The sequence below is a fragment of the Triturus cristatus genome, chromosome 12, assembly GCF_964204655.1.
Source record: "Triturus cristatus chromosome 12, aTriCri1.1, whole genome shotgun sequence".
Lineage (NCBI taxonomy): Eukaryota > Metazoa > Chordata > Amphibia > Caudata > Salamandridae > Triturus > Triturus cristatus.
In genome coordinates, this window is record NC_140595.1 from 419393844 (window position 1) to 419414817 (window position 20974).

A 20974-nucleotide genomic window follows, 5' to 3' on the forward strand; every position below is an offset into this window, starting at 1 on the left:
TTAAACAGTTACTGTACATTGTATGCATAAATATTAACACAGTATTTTGAGTTTCTTCTTTTTCTTTCTTCATTCTTATAGTTTCTCTTCAGCCGACACGTCTTTCGTCGCATACACTGGGAAATTGTCCCCCAACTTTCTCAAGGCTGTATAAAAACAAACAAAAGATCGATGTAACACCATACATACACTGGTGTACATTATCACATTAGAAGTTCTTTATGCCTAGAGGTATAATTATACACCGCTAAGGAGAAACATATAATAAACATGCACAAGGTAGAACGAATGAACATGACACCCATGCCAATCAAGGGCCCAACCTAACTATTGAGCCAAACTATAGGGGGTAATAAAGTGACATCCCTGCTCCCCTGCTGATTGGTGATGGAGGAAAAAATTTGTGACAACAAAGTGAAAGAGCCAGTTACCAATCTGTGACTGTGTGCTGGTCAGGAAACCGTGATGACACTTATCTGACATTGATTAAAGAACAGCCTAAAAGAAGGACAGTAGATTGTCAGATGCAAGCACAAATAAATAAAAATTAAAAAAAAAGTCAATAGGTGATGGAAGAGTGATCAATATATCCACCTTCAAACCCAAAGTCATGCATGTGTGAGAACGCATTTCAAATACCTCTACAATCTTTGGTATAGTCCTCTGTGAAATTAAAGAAACCTATCATTAGAAATAACTCCTCGTATAAATGCCTACTTCCATTTTCAAATCAGGCACGCAGATGAAAACCCTACTTCTTATGTGGTGATAATTCCAATCCACAATGGGTAAAATATCTGTCTTCTGTGTTAAAATCGGTTCTTCATTCAGGAAATGTCTCTGTCTGACCAATCCACCAGCTCTGAAAATATATATATATCTCCGGGGATGTAATAATGTGTAATCTCCTCCAAAGACAATACTCGTATCTATCATTAGGTAAGATCCAGCCGCAACCTCTTTGATGTCATGCTTACTTGTTCAAAACTCAAACGTGTGTCCCCACTTAACATAGCCATTACATAGTCAGTGTTGCAGCACGTGCGCTAATGTATCAAACTATATCTCACATCTCAGAAAATATCCACTGTCACCACTATCCCACTTAGTCATCTGAAACTTAGCTAATGGAACCGTATATGTCCCATCACGATCCCCGCACAAATCCATATGTACTGCACCCAATTGGCACCTAGATCTTTAAAAGATGCCTTCGTAACACTTGCCCAATTCGTATTTGTCCATCGCACAAGTATACTATCTCAAACTACCAGCCTAGTCCTTCAAAGTTTAACAATGTTTCCACAGTCAATTATCTCTTACCGTAAGGACAGCTCCGTCATCAACGTAGCCCACAACTGTGACTCTCGAGTGCGAGAACACAGAGAAAATGAGTGTTCCTGCCTTTTATACAATCTCTCACAGCTAGGAGTCGTCAAAATAGAAGGACACATATTGTCTCCAAAACAGCTGCCATCTTAAACAGGCACCAAAATCTTCAAAATCCTCACGCAGCAGCACTGTATTCAAAGCTCATACAATGTGCAGAAAAATGTTTAGATACACTACAGACGTGTGCTGAGGATTTCCTCATGGATATAGGGCTAGACAGGCACACCCACTGGCACCATACTCTGGAATTGGTGAAGAAAAGTACCCCAGACGTGCTGGGCGCCTCATCATTAGGGAAGTCCATGTTGGATGTAACATGTCACAGCAATTCCGGCAACATGACTTTATCCACATATTTTCCTTAATGTTCCTGACACTCATCCAATCCTCGTCTGATCTGGAAGAATGAGAGGGCAAAACCAGAACAGAGCACATGGGCGGACCTCCCCCACCAAATTCCTGCAATTTCTCTTTTATAAGGCGTTTAATATGGGCATCATCCCACTCCCTGCAGCATTTAGATTGTGCATAAGTAGAAGAAAAAGAAGAGGATCCAGAGGAGGAAGACAAAGAGTCCTCCACATGCCTGCGTTTCTTGGAATGCTTGCCCATCGTGACAAACACCAGCACTAGCCAACACACTTTGTCCAAGACAAAGAGCCCCAGCAACAAGCACACAAAGATAGGCCAAGGTACAGCTCCAGTACTGCAATCCACCAGAAATAGGGAAGCATCCAGTACCTGCCACCACACACAGCGCCAGTCTTTCCACTGGCAGAGTTGTGCCTGACACTGCCCCCCCAGGAAGTCGGGCAACATGACCTGGAAGCACTCCGTATTCCATGAGCACAGAGCCGCTTCCACAAGAAACCATGTGCCTCCTGATGCCAAAATTGCGCTGCATGTCGGTTGACAGTAGATTTTAAGCAAGTTACAATTAATGGACAACAACATGTACAAAAATCTTTTTCTAATTGTAACACTAAAAATGTTATTTACTGCTTGAAGTGTCCTTAATCTTAATGCATTGGGAGGTGTTATGTGGACTCCCATGGTGAGTACGACTTTGTGCTCATATTTCAAGCACCTAACCGGCTTTTCTACATTTTTCTATTCACACAGCCTTCTACACCTGCAACCATTGCCAGCTCTTTGTCATAGCCAAAGAGTTTCATGATGTACTCTTCATGCTTTACTAGAACGTCATTGTAAAATGCGTGTAATGTGAGTGTCAGCTTCTCCGCTTGTGATTTCAGCATATTCAGGATTTTTGGGTGGCAGTGGCCCTGATTCACAGCATTGTATTAACCCAGGAAATTGAAATACCTCTTCCCTTCCATATCCCTCATCCAGCAAGTGCGCTTAAATGGGGGACATCCAAGCTGAGACTGTAGCCGTATTTAGTGACATGATGCTTTAACTGCACTAGCACCACTTCAGATCATCTCCAGTCATTGGGGGGGGGGGGGGGGGTGTATTAACGCTGCATCTGAGTGATGCTGTCAAAAGTGGTATTTTATGTTATGTATATGTTATACTGCTGCTCAGCCTGGGTGTCTGTGTGAGAGAATTTTGGTGATTGGAATGTTCATGTGTGTGGGAGTCAGTTGGTGATGGGCTGAGCAGTAGTGAGGCTGCTCCTGGTAGGACTCTCCCTTATTTAACATCCTACCTGAATACATCTACATAAAGAAACTACATGGACCAGACTACATTTATTTACAACATTTTGGCGACGATTTGAGAAGAAAGAACCTGTGTGTGCCACCTGATTGGACTGAAACTGTCAAGCTGGAAGTAACTGTATTGAAACTGAAGCAATTCAAGTGGATCTTGAAGAATCTGGCACCCAGAGCCCCACTAGTGACCACTCCATCGGTCGACTCAACCCGTAAGTGCCAGTTTATGTTGGTCTTTCTCCTCTTCCACCCTCCTGCCTTGGAACTACTTTCCTTGTCGTAACGTGAAAGTGCCAGTTCCTGCTGGACTTTCTCTCTCCCTGCCCTGCTGCCTGTGACCGTCGTGTGGGAGATCCTACTCTCCCTGTTTGGTGGACTGAGCTGATGTGATTTATAGGAACTGAAAGTCATCCTAGAAATTCACCCTTCACAGCTCGTGAGAAGTTGGAACTGTACCATGATGGAGGAGTTGGGTGACTTGGAGGAGACTTTCCCTCACTTCGTATGTGAGGAGGACCTGTGAGTAAGCATGTTGTCTTACATGTTTAAGCAAGATGCAGCTTTTGTACAGTGACCTCTAGATACTATGCCCCGTGATGTTACATTTGCTCAAGAGACGCCGGGAGAATGCGAGCACGAAGGTGTCCCACTGCCCTTGGTGAGGCGACTTTAGTCCGTGGTTTTATTTTTAAAGTTGAGACTGGGTGTTTGTGTGAGAGAACGTTTGTGAATGGAATGTTCATGTGTGTGAGAGTCAGTTGGTAATGGGCTGAGCAGCAGTGAGGCTGCTCCTGGTGGGGCTCTTCCTTATGTAACATCCTACCTGAATACATCTACATAAAGAAACTACATGGATCAGTCTACATTTATTTACAACAGTATATTGTTGATTTTCTGCAATGCCACGCTGTTTGTTCGTTGTCAAAAATTGTTTGCGTGTGTATAAAGTGCTAAGATTGAAAACTATTAAATTGTAAGGATGGTTTACCCTAGTGTGTGTTTCTTGACGTGTATGCTTCTGTCAGGTGTGGAGGGGTTGTACTGTGTTGTAGAGTGTGTACCCTTGTACTGATTTGTAGGGTCATGTAGCCTAGTGCTGTGTTATAGGGTTATGTACCTCAGTGCGGTGTTGTAGGGTTATATAACCTAGTGTTGTGTTGTAGGTTTGTGTACCCTGAAGTGAATTGCCTGAGACTTTAGGTCCCGTCAGGCGTGCAGTATGTGTGTGTGCACTGTAGGGTTGTGTACCCTGAAGTGCGTTGCTTGAAACTTTTGACTCATCAAGCATACAGTATGTGTGTGTTTGGTGTGCACATATATAATTTGTGTCTGTTGTTTCCATAAAGGAAGGGGATGGGTGTGATTTCAATATATTTTATGTCTTAGGACTACTGATCCTTTTTCCTCCTCCAGTCCTTTGAATTAGCAATTCAATAGTTTAGCCGGTACTTTAATTTCAGTCCTTAGAATCAGCAATTTGACAGTTTAACCTGTACTTTTATTTAATATACTTATGTTTTTGGTAATTAGGTATTTCTTTTGTACTTTGTATAACTTGTGTCAAACGTTTCTATAAGGAAAGGAGGTTTGTTGTGACTTGAACCATTGCTATGCACCCTTTCCTCAGTAACACCTTCCCTGCTGCTCAACCAGGATGAGTGCTGGAGTGCTTGGTAATGATTGGAATGCTGGAGTGCTTGGTGATGTAACTGAATGCCTGAGTGTCAGGTGAGGTGTAGAGTGTCAGTTGGAGTGTGTGGGCTGAGGGGCAAGGAGCCTGCTCCTATTGGTGCTATCCGCTATTTACTTACTATCTATTTACCTGAAACTTACCATCTTAATAACTGTACCTAAGTTTTAATAAACCATCTTCTTATAACCTACTCTGTCACTACCTGAACTTCCTTCCATTACAACAAGAGTTTTATATTACTGTTATGGAAATATATGCTTGCTTTGACATTTTGGAAAATTGAGTGTACTGTGCACAAATCTAACATAGTGCTTCATTTGGGAACAGGTCTGTGATCTTCAACATGCTTTATATAGTTTTAGAAAAGAAAGCTTAAGGATTTGGACTCTTAGAGCTGGTATCTGTGTGTGATAGTCAAGTCATAAATTCATATCCTGGCTTTGTTAAGTCAGTTTTTAATCCTTTAAATGTAAAAAAGAAGCCTTTATGATTGATTAACAGCATTATAAACATGTATAATCTGTTGTGCTTTGATTGCAATGCTATTTAAATAACAGAATTAAATGAATAACAATAATAATGTTGGTGTTTATAATAAAATCACATACTTATTGTTATCATTATTAGTAAGAATACTATTAGTAGTAGTAGTATTGCTATCATTAATATAAAAAATGTCATTGTTAATGTTGTTATTTATAATGTTGTTAATATTTATATTATTATTAATTTATTTCTATATGCAGAGCATTAAAGTATCTAAAACTATATTGAAGGAAGGATTCAACAGAGAAGCAGTGAACTCTGTGACAGAGATATTTAAGCCACTACTGGTAAGGACATTCTTAATATTATTCATCCCATGCCATTGTGTGTCTTACATAAAATATGTGTCTCTGTTTCAGGGGATTCAGATTTGGAACACAAAAAGAGAACCTATGTTTGCTAAGCTGCTCTAACACATAGTTCCCCTCATTCTAGCTCACATTTATGATGTGTGAATCGGTTGAAGCGATAATGTTTATTTTCTATTTTATGCATACATTAGAATTATGAAATAAACCTGCGCACAAAATATCAACATTCAATCCTCCTTTGTGCTAAAACACATTTCCTGTGGGATTATGATTTGGACTTTTCTTCGTTGATCATGTAAGGGTGGTGCTCTAGTTAGAGGACAACATACCATCAAATAAAAGTACCTGACACTCAATATCACTCAAGGTGCATTTGACTGGATATTAAGAAATTAATGGAATTGTTATTTGGGAATGCTACATTTAGATCATGATTCCCTGTGACACACAGGTATGCTGTGATGGGCCAGACGTGGCTACAGAATTGAGAGAGCACAAAATAGTTAATACAATATTTGGACATTTTTTAAAAGTCATCAGTGAATTGTTATCAGATGATTTATATTTTTTATAAACCATGCAAGTACATTATAATTATAAAGTTTCTGCTTGCCGCAGTCTCCAAATCTACTTGCCTAACCTAACTGTCACACGTTATTTAGGTTACAGCAAAAGGTCTAAAACTACTGGAAGCCTTTTTTGTGCAAAGCTTTAATATTGACAAATCTATAGACTCATCGAATTATCAAATTGAGCACCAAATAGGATGCCAGAAATCACAGTTAATTCCCTGATTACCATGAGTTGTATTGTTATAAAGGTTGCTCCTACAAAGTTAGTCTCTGAAGCCTCATAGGCTTTTTGAGATGTCTTGTCCAGCAATTAAGGCCCAGTTCATCAGAGGTCATGTGAAGCTTGTGAATGCAAAGTGCAAAATACAATTATCACAGTGTTAGATACATTTTTAAATCATATAATTAGAAAGACCAAAAAATTGAAATATAACGTTGGAAAAAACAGTAGTTTGAAAGCAAAAGGTCTGAAAAGAGAACAGGGTAAAAATTGCTTGAACATTTTAAAAGAGATTTAGATTATAATATTTTTGTATGATGAGTTGTGGTTTGGCCTAGTCTGGTGGCTTAGTGGACTAATGCGTCCACTGTAGGGGTCTGTGTTTGACCTCATGGTCACAGGTTCAAATCCAGCACATTCACTCAGCCTTCAGTCCTTCTCAGGTCAATAAAATGAGTACTATTGAGTTGGGTAACAACAAACATCTGTTATTCTCTGCTAAGATACCATTGGGTGAACATGCCCTTTACTAATACATATATGTTAGCAACAAGGTTTAGGTTAGGGTGAGGTATTTTGTCTGCATTGTAAGTGTGTTTCAGATTTTTTGCCTCTCCAAACCATCATATTTTGCATCATATTTTGCAAATGCACATTTTGCACATTGCTTCAGATGCATATTCTTGTGTGAAGAAAATGTTACTTTTGTTAATCCTGACCATGAGATAAATACCCAAAATGTATGTTGCCGTAAATAAACCAAGGGATCGCTCCATACTTTTGTATGTCTAAAGTTCTACATTATGCTGAATAATGTTTCCCAGGAACAATACAATCTGTAGCACCTGATTAGATACATCGCCTACTACTCGAAACGCCACGCTGCCGGCACGATAGCCGTTATATGCAACCTGTGATTTCGGACTTAAAGGTGGTGGCGCATGGAGAGCTCTTAGCTGAACTATCCTGAGGAATATGTCTCCAGACTGAGAACAACTAGTAGCAGTATAACTGCTCTGACGAAGTTCTTGTCCAAAAAGAACGAAACGTGTTGGCTGCCCGGTAATTTGTTTCAAATTAAAAAGAAGAATAAAGAAACTTGGACATTGTTTATACTGGATGGACATTCATAAATTACTTTTTTCTGGATATTTGAACTAGGTGGTGCAATCTACAGTTGGTAAAAGTTTATGTTGATCATTTGGATCGCCCCTGTGACACTTCTATCCTGTTTGGGGCTGAACTGCTGGCCGGGCTCTGCTCCGCCGCTCTGCTTGGCTGGGTTTGACTCCGCTGAGTCTCCACCCGTGATACCTGGCTCACCTGTAGCTGCTTCCTGCTTGGGGCTGAATTCCGGGCCGGGCTTGGCTCCGCCACACTGGGACTACATCTCCCATCAACCCTGACTGCGGCGAGGACGCCGCAAACGCCAGGAGGCGCATAATGGACTGTTTGGATCCTTGTCCCGTGGGACACGCCAGGAGAAGCCCGGGACAAGGGCGGGTCTGTCTGTGGCCGTCAGGGGCTGCAGGAGGCTGGGCCGGGCCACCCCTCTAGGTCCTCCTGGAGGAGACTAATTGAGTTATGGAACTTCCACATATGTGGTAACCGTTATAATACATTGTAATCAGTCAAAGCTTGTCCTGATACTTGCTTGCCACTATTAGAAGTGTCTCTGTGGGGCCATATTTTGTTATTATCTCTTATTCTGTTTATCTTAAACGATTAGTTTAACCTGTGCATGAGATTTTATTATTATTGGTAGATAGTCTTGTCTAAGCCTTTACAATGAGCAGCAAGGGCAAAAATAGTAAGCCCTTTGCGGCCCGCCCAATGACTAGACAATTTGCGGCAACGACCCAACCATTTCCGACCCTTACAGCCATTGATAAAATGCTTCAAAAAACAATAGGGATAGTGGCAACAGCCATAGAAAATACTGAAAGGCGTCTTTCAATTACCCCCGCTATGCCCCCTCTCATTTCTGTGGGTAATTGCTCCGTAGCCACAGCTAACCCCGCTGAATTTACGTCATTCCTTATGCCCTCTTTTTCTGATCTTCCTTGTGCTCAGATTGAGCCTGACAAAAATGTTTTAATAGAGGTTGCCCCGTCTCCATCTCCTCCGGCATGCATAAAGGCCCATAAACCCCATGCTAGAACTAAAAAGGCAAAACTGGTTATAAAATTGGCTAAGAGATCAGCATCAACACCTGTTTATGTGCAGTCCGACCTGGGCCCTCCATCTCCTATCACAGGACCTCCTGTTTGGGCTACTCATCTGATAATTGATCTCCAGACACATATAGAACACCTTATCAACACCCATTTTAAATCTTTGACTTCCAGGATTGATAGATTAGCCTCATTGATAAACAATAAAGGCCTAGGGAGATCACAGTCAAGCCCTCCGATGGGGAATCCCGTTATTATAGGGGCTGTAGGAGTAACAAAGTCTGCTATCAAAGGCCCAATTCAAGGTGCAAGTATTTGCCCTGACATCTGCACACACAATTTGGCCCCTCAAAATATACTGAATCCTTTAGTAGTTCCGACTGGTCTTGGTCTAACCACTGGCTCTAATTTGTCTTCAGCCATATCAGGTGTGAACCAGCCTTGTTTACTTACTATTCCAAAAATTCCCGGTTTTCAGAGCCCAGATTCGGGTAGACCTTTATATAACCCTCCCCGGAAATCTGACGTAAACGGAACATCAAAATCTCCTCCTCGCCCCCAGTTACCCCCAGAAGCGTCACCGTATGTGGTGGTGCTCACGGGAGTACCTTCACTGGATAGTGATCGAGGGGAAACTTTCCACGAGTTAAAGAATAAAACCATCTTTTGGTTAAGCAGACATAGACCTTTAATGGGTGCCGGCCAGGGGGAGATCCTATTTGTGCGAAGAATCAGTTGGCTGGGGACTAGACCCAAAGATATTTGTGGCGATTGTGTAATTATCAACTTTAGGGATCCTAGAGTAGCTGGACACATATTAGCTAATGGAGGGCCTTCTAAGAGGGGCACTATTAACACTTGTCACCTGGGGTATTTCTATTCTCGATTCCTTATATCGGGAAGGCCACAATCATCTCTCCCCCACTATGGTGGTAATGAATTTGACTACAACATCTCAGTGGGCAATAGATACAGTGCACTGAGCAACATAGATTGACCATTATCACCATCACGTGCAGTCGAAACGGTCCCGAAGCGGTCTTGGAGTCACGCTGTGGAGGGTTTGAGTATAGAGGAGGGGTCCCTTGAGCAGGTTGCTAGAACCAAGGTGGGTAGTGTAATTATACCCCCATCTTTCCAAAATATTGGCCTAACAGGAGGTGAAAAGGAGTTGGATACTCATATACACATAGCACCTCCACCTCCTAGCGTGTCCCAACACCTCGAGGATTCCCCTGTCTACGTGGTGCCACGTAGACCACTAATCAGGTCTTGGAACATAGCAGGGATAGGGTCTAAGCTGCATAATCCGGAATGGGGAGAGCTGATGGATAGTTACGACTTATGTCTATTCCAAGAGACTTGGTTATTATCTGCGCCAGTGAGGGTAGGATATGCGTCTTTTTATTCTCCAGCAGTGCAGGGACCCAGGGGAAGACCCTCGGGGGGCTTATGCATTTGGGTTGCTTCCCATTTAGGTTGTTCAGCTAAGAAAATAGACTCTCATTGCCCGGACATCCTATGTATTATACCTAATTTTCAGGATGGTTTATCATTGGCAGTGATCAACATTTATTTACGTCCCCAACCGCACCAGTTGGGTTTAGCAATTTTGGACGCCCTAGAGGTTCTCCTTCATTCTTTCCCCTCGTCATATCATAAAATCATTGGTGCCGATCTCAACTGCCACTTTGAACCGCTTATGGGGATCCCCTCGGTAACCTCGGACGAGGATGAGGATGAAAATTGGCTGATCCCGGACTGCACTATGTACCCAGAAAAGCGCTTACTGCCTTTGGCCCTTGCGATCAACAAGTTGGTTGTTTTACATTCTCTAAGGGCTTGTAATGGCAGACTCCTCCCAGATGTTCCGGGTTTAAGCTAGGGGTGGGCGGAATTTGCGAAATCCACTTTCGTAAATTATCGCAAAAATGTTCAAAATTATCGCAAACATGCGGAAATATCGCGAAGATGCGGAAGTTTTTTTCCAGCATGTTCGCGAGATTTTCTGCATGGTTGCGGCTCACCAACTTACCCATGTGGTTGCTTGTGGGTGCGGCCATCTTGTTTTCAGTTGTCTCGCGGTGCATGATCGCGAGAAGAAAGACGTGATCGCGCGGCGCATGACGTCACTGCGCGCACGAACTGTCGCGAGACAGCGCCATTGGCTGGAAACAATACAACATCTCATGGAGAACGCGACCGGATCAAGAAAACTTGTCGGCGAACGCAGGGATTCAGGTAAGGCGATCGCGCGCGCGCGAGAATGTATTATTTTACAGCGCGAGCAAGAATCAAATTATCGCCAAGCTGCGGAATGCGGAAATTTTGACATTTTCGCGCTTTCCGCGGAACGCGAAAATGTCAAATTATCGCAATTTCCGCGAACGGAACGAAATTTTAGCCCAGGCCTAGTTTAAGCACTTTTAACAGACCAGGGAAAAGCACGACTATAGATTATATCCTGGTAAATGTAGAATTTTGGGCCAGATTGAGAGCTTTTTCTGTCATCCAAAGGGATGACAGTGACCATAACTTATTGTCACTAGAATTACTAAGCACTCTGGGCCACCGTAACGAATTTTGGGGTGTTGAGATGACCAGTAACTCGAACTTGGTTATAGTGGCAGGTGGTAGACGAATAAGGTGAGCGAAGATCGCGTTAGCACCTGACAAGTTAGCGGAACTATATAGTCATGTTGTACATTCTCTAACAGAGGTTCTTCACCTCTTGAGCTCTAATGGCTAGCCCTCCCATCTCCATCTCCAGGGATTGCAGTGCATTCACAAGAAGCTTCTTGGCTCCCTGACCGGTTATTTTTATACTACTGATATTAAAAGGCAAAGGGTAAATAAGCGTGATCACTGGTTTAATAAAAACTGTAGGTTGGCTAAAAATACCCTGCTTAAGGAGGTAAAATCGGGGTCCCAGTCAAGCATTAGAAATGCCAGGGAAATCTACAAAACTTTGATCAAGGAGGCCAGGTTTGAGTGGGAGGCCTCAAGGTGGGAAAGTATTAAAGCAGCCCTGGAAGCTCGAGACTTTAGGTCCTTTTGGAACCTTGTCCAAGTGCGGTCGGCTGAAGGGATGTTTGCCATCACACCTAACCTTAGTGAAGAGGTTTGGCTGGATCACTTCAAACCTCTTTATTCACTTAGTAACTCTGAATCTCGAGTAGATCCAGTGATTCCAACAAGCATTTGTGAACCAGTACACTTGGAGGCCTTGCGCCTTGTTTGCCCACCCTGCTCTCTCCTTGAAGTTCAGGTGGCCCTCAAAAGTTTGACTCTAGGGAAAGCTCCAGGCCTCGATAGGATCCCTGGCGATTTATAATTTAGTGAAAAAAAGGTCTGGGCCCCCTATATTTGGGTTTATTTTAACGCCATTCTACAGGGCTTGGAGATCCCCTCCACTTGGCTGGGAGCCGAAATTATCCCAATTCACAAAAAAGCTTCCCCTCTCGACCCGGCTAACTACCGCCCCATTAGTTTGATAAACGTCCTCCAGAAATTATTTGCCCGCTTTCTTTTATCAAGGTTGCAGAGCTGGATGGACGAACATCACATCCTAAACTCCCTTCAAGCGGGCTTTCGTGCAAAAGTTTCCACCATTGACCAACTATTCAGATTACAGTTGGTCTACTGGAAGACGGTCACTATTGGGGCAGGTAGCTTGTATCTGATTTTTGTGGACCTTCGGTCCGCATTTGACCTGGTCGAAAGGGACAAACTCTGGGCAATCCTGTTGGAGATGGGTGCTCCGACCTACCTGTGCCATCTATTTAAACATATGCACCAAGGCACATACACAAGGGTGAGATTTGGGAGGTATGGGGAGCTGTCAGCTCCGTTCCCGGTGGAAAAGGGAGTAAGGCAGGGGTGCGTTTTGGCCCCCACGCTCTTCTTGCTCTCCCTAAACGGGTTGATAGACCACCTATATGGAGCAAGAGATCTGGACTCTCCAAGTGTAGCGGGGCGGAAGATACCTGCCCTAATGTTCGCTGATGATACCCTCTTATTGTCAAAATCATCTACAGGTATACAGCGCACATTAGAGGCGTTTTGCTCCTTTTGTAGACTGAGGAACTTGGAGATTAACCTTTCTAAAACTAAGTTTATGGTTTATAACATCAATTTAGCCAATTGTCCCCTCCCTCACTTGGATGGAACTGCTTTGGACCGAGTGCCCACCTTCGATTATTTGGGGGTTACATTAAATGATCGAATGGATTGGGGATCTCATATGGTTAAGGCTAACCTGAAGCTGGCCCAATTAACTGGCGGTATTTTAAAAGTTTTTAATGACACCTCTTCTAAGCTGTTGAGTCCGCCCATGGAAATTTATAAAACCCAGGCGAGAGGGGAAGCACTTTACTGTGCAGAGTTATGGGGTCACGTCAGTGCTGCCCCCCTATCTCTCACTGAGAATAGTTTTATTAGGGACCTTTTGAGATTCCCTATGAGTACCCCCTTGACCCCTCTTCGGTTGGATCTGGGCTTGGTTCCCATTCAGGAGATGGTCTCAAATCGCCCCCTCCTGTATTGGTGACACTTTTGGTCGACCCCTGAGCTCTCCAGCTACAGGGAGGACCCAGGGGACCTTTTGTCCAGGGGGAGGAAGGGAAAAATTCCGTGGCTAAACTACATCAAGCAACTTTGTTATGCTCTAGGTAGGAGGGACATGTGGTCGTCCCCCGAGGAGACCTGTGCCCTGTACTCCAAGAAATTTCTGAGTATGGCTTTCAAGCGCTACCGTATGGAATATATAACAACAAACTCTTTTACGGGTAGGCTGACTGACACCTTTTTGGATATCAAAGTCCATCCTCATTTTGAGAAATTTTTGGATGATATCCAGCCTCCCCGGCCAAGAAACTACTTATTCAGTTTAGACATGGTTCATTGCCTCTTAGGGGCGTAACACATAAGTGGTTAAACGCCCTATATACCACGAGTTCCTGCCCAGGTTGTGCGTGTGGTAGAGAGACAGATTTGCATGTCTTGCTCTTCTGCCCCTTCTACGGCAACGATCAACAGTAATGAAAAATACAACAATGAAATAGCATCCAAGTGTTATTTAATCACACCTAGATGGGAACATATTAATGTAGAAAAAGATTCACAATATTCAATCAGTGTGGGGTGCCACGGGGTAAGGGAAGGGAGTGATGGATTGGGTAAGGTAATAGGATAAGTGACATGGAAAAACTTTTACTACTCGTACAAATCAATTGTTTGGCACGCAATATTGTGCCAATTAATTAGTATGAAATCCATTCACAGAGGAAAATAGATGATTTGACAAAAACCATATACGATCAGAGGAATGCTATTTCATTGTTGTATTTTTCATTACTGTTGATTCTGTTTAGGCTTTTACAAGCTCCTTTGTTCTGGGACCATTTCCTTTCTACTGTTCTGATACCCAGGTCCCAGCGACTTTTTGGGTTTACCCTTAGTTTAAACGCTTTCATGTGCAGGTGCATACCTGCGAGGTATTTTATGTGATATCTCCTTCTGTAAAGAAAATGGTGGAGAGCGAAACCCTTTCCTATACTGAGGATTATATCAACCAGCTGCTACAGGATCCTAGAAATCTTTTTCTGTCATCCGACACACCAAATATTGACTTCACGCTCAACGATAAAATAGCACAACTTGAACGCCTAGAAAAGAAACTTATCCGCACTAAACTTCATGGCCATCTGCTCACCAAATATTTACAGGCTAGCATAATACCGGTTGGACTACAGATTAAAAATGAACCTGCCATCTTCATTGACATACCTAAATTTAAAGAAGGCTTCAGCTTCATTGCAAACAATGCTTCGCGACATTGGATGGTTCTAGGAGTGGAGACAGCGGCAGAACAGGTCCAAGCTTTGATGAGAGAAATCGCTGCTCTGAAACAAGAGATCTCAGGAGATTCTTCCCTGATCAACGCTAAAAGTGCCCTGGAGAATCTCACCAAATCATTAAAAGACTTTGAAACAACTACGCAGAACAAGAAGCTGGATAAACTCTCCAAGGATATCAGGTTCTATGAGAAAAAGAATACGTACCCCTACCTTAACGAGGATTATTACAAGCAAGACAATTCGGGACGTTTTACAGGATGAGGCAGAGGTGCCTTTAGAGGCAGGAGGAATTACACCAATTTTTCTGACTCCACTGTGAGCTCAGACAGTGACCCGGAGGTCCAGGGTCCGAGCTACGATTACAACTACCGTGACAACTATCGTGATAACTGGTATCCCCCCCAAGGTTATTTCCCTTTTTTAGGGGAAGGCCAATGGAGACCCCCGCGAGGACGAGGCGGCAACTGGCCAAGAGGACCATCGAGAGGCCAGCAGAACCCACCGAGTACGAATTGGGACAGAGGCAGAGGCTCAACCCCCAAACAGGTCCGTTTCCAACAGGAGAATCATGGAGAGATCTCAACAAGGAGGAAAGTGTACAGATGGTAGAGCCCCACAATAACCCTGTGGTTAACATTTCTGCATACAATTTGAGCACTGATGAACAAGCTGTTCTTTCAAAAGGTCTATCATTCGTACCAACGGCTCATCCCAATTCATTTAATCTCAAGACAGAACTTTATGGATTTTTTCGTAAGATCCGTCTCAGATACTTTTTCAGAAATGCTGAGGATAATCCCTCTAAATCCCACACTGGACTCAGGCCTCCATCTAAGTTCTTTCCACCGACCAGTGCCATGAGTAGCAGGATTTTGGCGTATGAGAACATGGTTCTGAATGATGTCAATACCTTACTATCGACATATAAACACACTATACCGAACACCAGTAAATCTGAAAAAACTGCACTCGTGACCCTTAAAAACAATAAGGACATTGTGATCAAGTCTGCCGATAAGGGGGGAGCCATAGTGATACAGGACACGACTGCCTATAAATCCGAAATTTTGAGACAACTGCAAGATGGTGTCAGCTATTCCTTGCTCAGATCCGACCCCACCAAGGACTTGATGGGTGAAATCCTTCTTATCACTTCGGAAGCCTTTAACCTCGGTTTTATAAGCAAACTGGAATTCGAGTACTTGAACCAAAAATGCCCACGACTACCGACCATCTACACCCTACCGAAGATACATAAAGACATTCTTCATCCACCGGGGCGCCCTATTGTATCGGGGTGTGGGTCATTATTGGAACCTCTATGCAAGTACATAGATTTTTTTCTAAAACCGTTAGCTGAGGAAACAGAGACGTACCTGCGTGATACTATGCAAGTAATCAACATAGTGGATCAACAACCTTTCAACTCCAGCGAGCAAATACTCGTGACTTGTGATATTGTATCACTTTACACCAGTATTCCTCAGGAACCCGCTTTGGAAGTCATGAGAGAAGTCTTGAACTCCAGACCAGCACCGATGAGGGTACCTACTGACTTCATTATAGCCCTCTTGACTATTGCTATGAGGAAGAATTTCTTTTACTTCCAAGGAAAGTACTACGTACAGACGAAAGGAGTGGCGATGGGGGCTGCCTTTGCCCCAGACCTGGCGATCCTGTATATGGACGATTTTGAAAAGCGTTTCGTCCTCTACAACAACCCCTTCTCTGGACACATTAATCTATGGAAGAGATATATCGATGATATATTGATGATCTGGAGCGGCGATATACCCCAACTTAATTTGTTCCATGAGTGGCTTAACCGATGCGACCAAGACATCCAGTTTACCATTCAGTCCAACACTCAGGAGATACCATTTCTTGATTTGAAAATATTCAGCGAAGATGCCAAACTTTTCACCACCCTATACAGGAAGCCAACCGAACGGAATTCCCTGTTGAGGTACAGTAGTTACCACCCACGTGGTTTACGTGATAATCTCCCAGTAGGTCAGTTCCTGCGGATCCGCAGGAACTGTACTAAGCGAGTGGACTACATGACAGAGTCGGAAGACCTGAATGCCAGACTAATTGCCAGGGGCTATCCGAAGCGTTTGGTTAAGAGGGCCCAGAAGAGGGCCTGGTACAACCCACGTGATGATTTGCTCATAGCTAAAGATCCTGCTACATCACCAACGAGCAACAAGATGATATGTGTGACAACGTTCTCAACTAGAAGCAATGCCGTGAAAAAGATAATTAACAAACATTGGGGCATTGTATCAACTGAGATCAATCAACTGAATTTACCGATGCATTCCTTCAGAAAAGCCATGAGCATCAAGGACCATGTGGTACATTCTTTCCTTGAGGACCCGGTTGCACCAACTATCCACTCAATTTGGAAACTACCACCCGTTATAGGTCATTTCAAGTGCGGATCGTGCAAGGCATGCCCAACTACCATTCAATCTAAAAAGTTTGTCTACAAACATCAAACCATCACTTTTCATTCACACACCAATTGTAACTCGACCAACGTCATTTATGGGATCCTCTGCCCATGTGGCCAATTATATATTGGCCAAACCCAACAAAAAATCAAGGCGAGAATTCTACAGCACCAAAGTAGAATAAGATGTAATGTGATCGGAGCACCTCTAGTTGAACATTTCAATCAACTAGGACATAGCCCCGAGCAAATGCAATGGATTGTGGTGGAGAAGACTGAACTGGGCCCTAGGGGTGGCAACATATCTTCTATTCTCACCATTAGGGAGTCCAAATGGATGATTCGCTTTGACACTGTCAACATGGGTCTGAACGAACAGGATCCGAGTAATGCCCAATTAGCCATTCTAGGGAACTGAAATTAGTTGGCCACTGTATCTCGATCCATCCAGCTGTTAGGTCGCTTCTGTTGTGAATGGAACCTTTAATCTATTTAGCTGTTTAATTACTTTGAAACATGTTATTCATCTATGCTACATTTATGTTCCAAATGCTATGTCTATCCATTAACACTCTGTTTACTGTCAATGGTATAACGGGTTCATGATCAATCACATAGGCCGTCGTGTGTGTTTACAATCAATGCAAAGGTTTTCTTTTTGCTCGAATATGTTTCTTTCATCATTGTCTGTAATTACGTATGTGCCTGATCAACTGTGATGTACCCCCTGCAGGTCTGCTCACCCCCTGTCCCCCCATGCCCATGGACTGATCTGCTTCATTCATGCTAGAAGCCTTAATCGAGATCCCCTTTCTTAATACACTTTTAATTAATGTGTAACCATCCATCTAGCCTCTTATTTTAATTCATTGGAGTGCTCGGAACTAATGTCCATTTTTTCGCATTAGTCGTCAACGAGCGTTTTGCCTCCTTCCCCATAGAACTACTCACGGTGTCTTTCTTCTACTACACCGACGCTGCTAGCATCGAGCTGCTGCGCCCGGTTGAACGTCACGCGGCGCACGGCGTGTCCTTATCAGTGAATTCTCCCAACGGGTCCAGTGCTTTGTTTGAAACCGCGAGCACGACAGGCCATGACAGCAGCTTAAGGTATGGGAACGTCTGTTCTGTTAAACTCTCTTGCTACGAGCAACTTAGCATTGCGTGGCATCTTTTTCTAAACTCAGTTGCCTAGCTTTCTAACTCCCTCACGAAAATGCATACCGGCTCTGTCGAAGTGCACTTTATTGTTATACTGGAAACGATGCGACTTCACCATACTTGTATTCTCCAGATAGACAGTTTTTAACTTCCTGTCATCACTTTCATTAATGTACAGCAATACCGATATAGTCTATGTCCCACCACTTACCAAGGTGCGGACTTTCCCCCTATTTAATCGCTGTTATTGTTGACAGATTAGGGTATTAGGTCCTTAGCTGAATATCCTCTAGGTTGGGTTTTCCATCTGTTTTTTAAATCAGTACTCTTTCCCATTTTATTCATAGAGGTCATCATCCTTCGTGATTTATTTCACTTGTCACACCGATGTCTTTCACGGCGTGTGATGTTGGATTTAATAACTTCTCTTCGTTGATTTGATCATCACCAGTAAGTGAGATTTTTTCTTTTTTGTTCTGAATAATTTCCAATCCTTTTGACCCGTTTATGGATGGTTACAACGACACCTTAAATTCATTACAGGTGAACTCCACCCTCTACAGTCCTCGGAGCCCACCAGGCCCTGCACCCCCCGACGCGCACGTTCCAAGTGATTAGATGCCCTGTTTCTAATATGGTAACTATGGCGATGTTTTCGCTCACCTAGTCTCCCTAAGTCAATTTAGTTGGGACTCGACACAGTTTTTAACACTTACCCAATGTCTCTTTAGGTGCCTTCCCCTTCTGCTCCACCTATCTGTTTGTCCTGAGGAAGACCCCGCCAGTAAGGACCTCAGTCGCCTACCTATGCTTTGGGGTCGAAACGTCGACATAAGACTGTGCCAATACCGACAATAGTGCAATATGCACTGGTTTCCTCTGATCGTATATGGTTTTTGTCAAATCATCTATTTTCCTCTGTGAATGGATTTCATACTAATTAATTGGCACAATATTGCGTGCCAAACAATTGATTTGTACGAGTAGTAAAAGTTTTTCCATGTCACTTATCCTATTACCTTACCCAATCCATCACTCCCTTCCCTTACCCCGTGGCACCCCACACTGATTGAATATTGTGAATCTTTTTCTACATTAATATGTTCCCATCTAGGTGTGATTAAATAACACTTGGATGCTATTTCATTGTTGTATTTTTCATTACTGTTGATTCTGTTTAGGCTTTTACAAGCTCCTTTGTTCTGGGACCATTTCCTTTCTACTGTTCTGATACCCAGGTCCCAGCGACTTTTTGGGTTTACCCTTAGTTTAAACGCCTTCTACGGCAAGGCAAGAGCAAAATGGATCATTCATCTTTGTAAGTCTAGGGGGCTTAAGGACTACAGGGAGGTATTTAGCATTCTCAAATATGATACCACCCCCCTGATAGTGTTTGCGACTGCTAGATTTCTTTTGTCTATGTGGCACTCGAGGTGTAAAAAATTAAAATCTGAAAGTCCATAAACTATTGTTCTTGCAGTAGTTTAAATACTGTAATGTATGTAGTCTTCTATAAATATTATAGTTTAGGTTTGACCATTAGGAGTGCTGTGCCCTGTTTAATGTATCTAAGGAAATTTTACAATCCTTTTTTGATTTTGTTATGAACTTCTTATGTGTCAGGACCACAATGTATTATTTTTTAAACATATTTGTTTTTAGTTGTAACCGTGCTTTTTTTATTGTAAATTTGTATATATGTCTTTTTATGGTTTTTTACCAATAATAAAAGCTTCTGACTGACTGACTGACTGACAATACAATCTGATGATTGTGAAAGAAAGAAAATTGAGCATTCCATTGTATCCCTTCTACTCTGTTCCTTCTGTATTGTTTTCTCTTGTATGTGCATGCATGGATTGTCCACACTCAATTTCCCACATTTCTACTAAGCATTTTTCATACCTCAATAATTCGGCTCCTTGTATTTCTCTTCATTTCTCTCATGATCCATTTTTAATTACGGTTCTGACTTTATCTATGGCACTTGCTTCTTTCTCTTCCCTTACTTCTGAGGCTCATTTATTTCCCACTTTCCCAATAGAAGATCCAATACTGAGTTTGTTACAATTTTAGATATTTTTTTTAATTCAATTTGGGTAAACATAAACTTGACCATTTACTAACTTGACCGTTAGACAAATAATACTTGTTAGCAACATTTTCTTTCATTCTGCCATTCATCCAAGTTTTTGGGACTTCTTCACCCATGTGCAAAATTCTCAGTGCATTGAATTGTAAGGTAATTGTGATGTCTGGCCTGGTCACTCAATCCCTAGAGATCACAGGGCACATTTGCTGTTGTGGATTTGCTTTATTGTATGGAGTTGGTTTTATTGTCCCATTTTTTCTATCCCTGTTTGTTGATATAGTCCAGCTCTCTTTTTCTCTTTATTTTTGTGGCACCCTATTCATAATATATCTGGGATCTATTTTAATATTTTACCTAGCCTTTGGTTTTGGTAATATCTATTAATGTTGTTTAACTGAGGCCAGTGTACATTCCGCTTTGCCTTTGTTTTTACCCCACACCATCATTCAAAGGGGGCAACAGTGTGCAGTAGAACTTACCTGGATCAAGTGTCCCAGTGTTTGCTGGATGCTTTTAAATCTACCTCACACCATAATATCACACTATACCATTATCATCCCCATGCAGACTTAAAATCAAGCCGTAATACCATATGTCCTCATTTTGGTATCACAGCTAAAGTAATGCAGGATTTACAGATCTTAGAAATTACATTTACCAAAATGTATGATCATGCATCTACCCAAGGTTTTTAAAAGATGTTTGATCTGTGTTGTCACCAGACAAAAACAGTATTAACATGTCACAGAAAGATGAGAATATATTTGATTGCTAAAAAAAGTAAATATCCCCAATTTATTCAGATATTTATCAAACCACAC

General features: G+C 42.5%; 1 protein-coding gene across 2 annotated transcripts in view; it reads left to right on the plus strand.

Moving 5' to 3' along the window:
- Positions 1–20974, plus strand: part of LOC146776042 (fatty acyl-CoA hydrolase precursor, medium chain-like) — a 762376-nt gene that overhangs the window by 359384 nt on the left and 382018 nt on the right. For both annotated transcript variants that reach the window (XM_085639201.1, XM_085639202.1), the window contains one exon: positions 5511–5597. In XM_085639201.1, coding sequence (XP_085495327.1) covers positions 5511–5597 — 87 coding nt within the window. The remainder of the gene's footprint in view (positions 1–5510; positions 5598–20974) is intronic.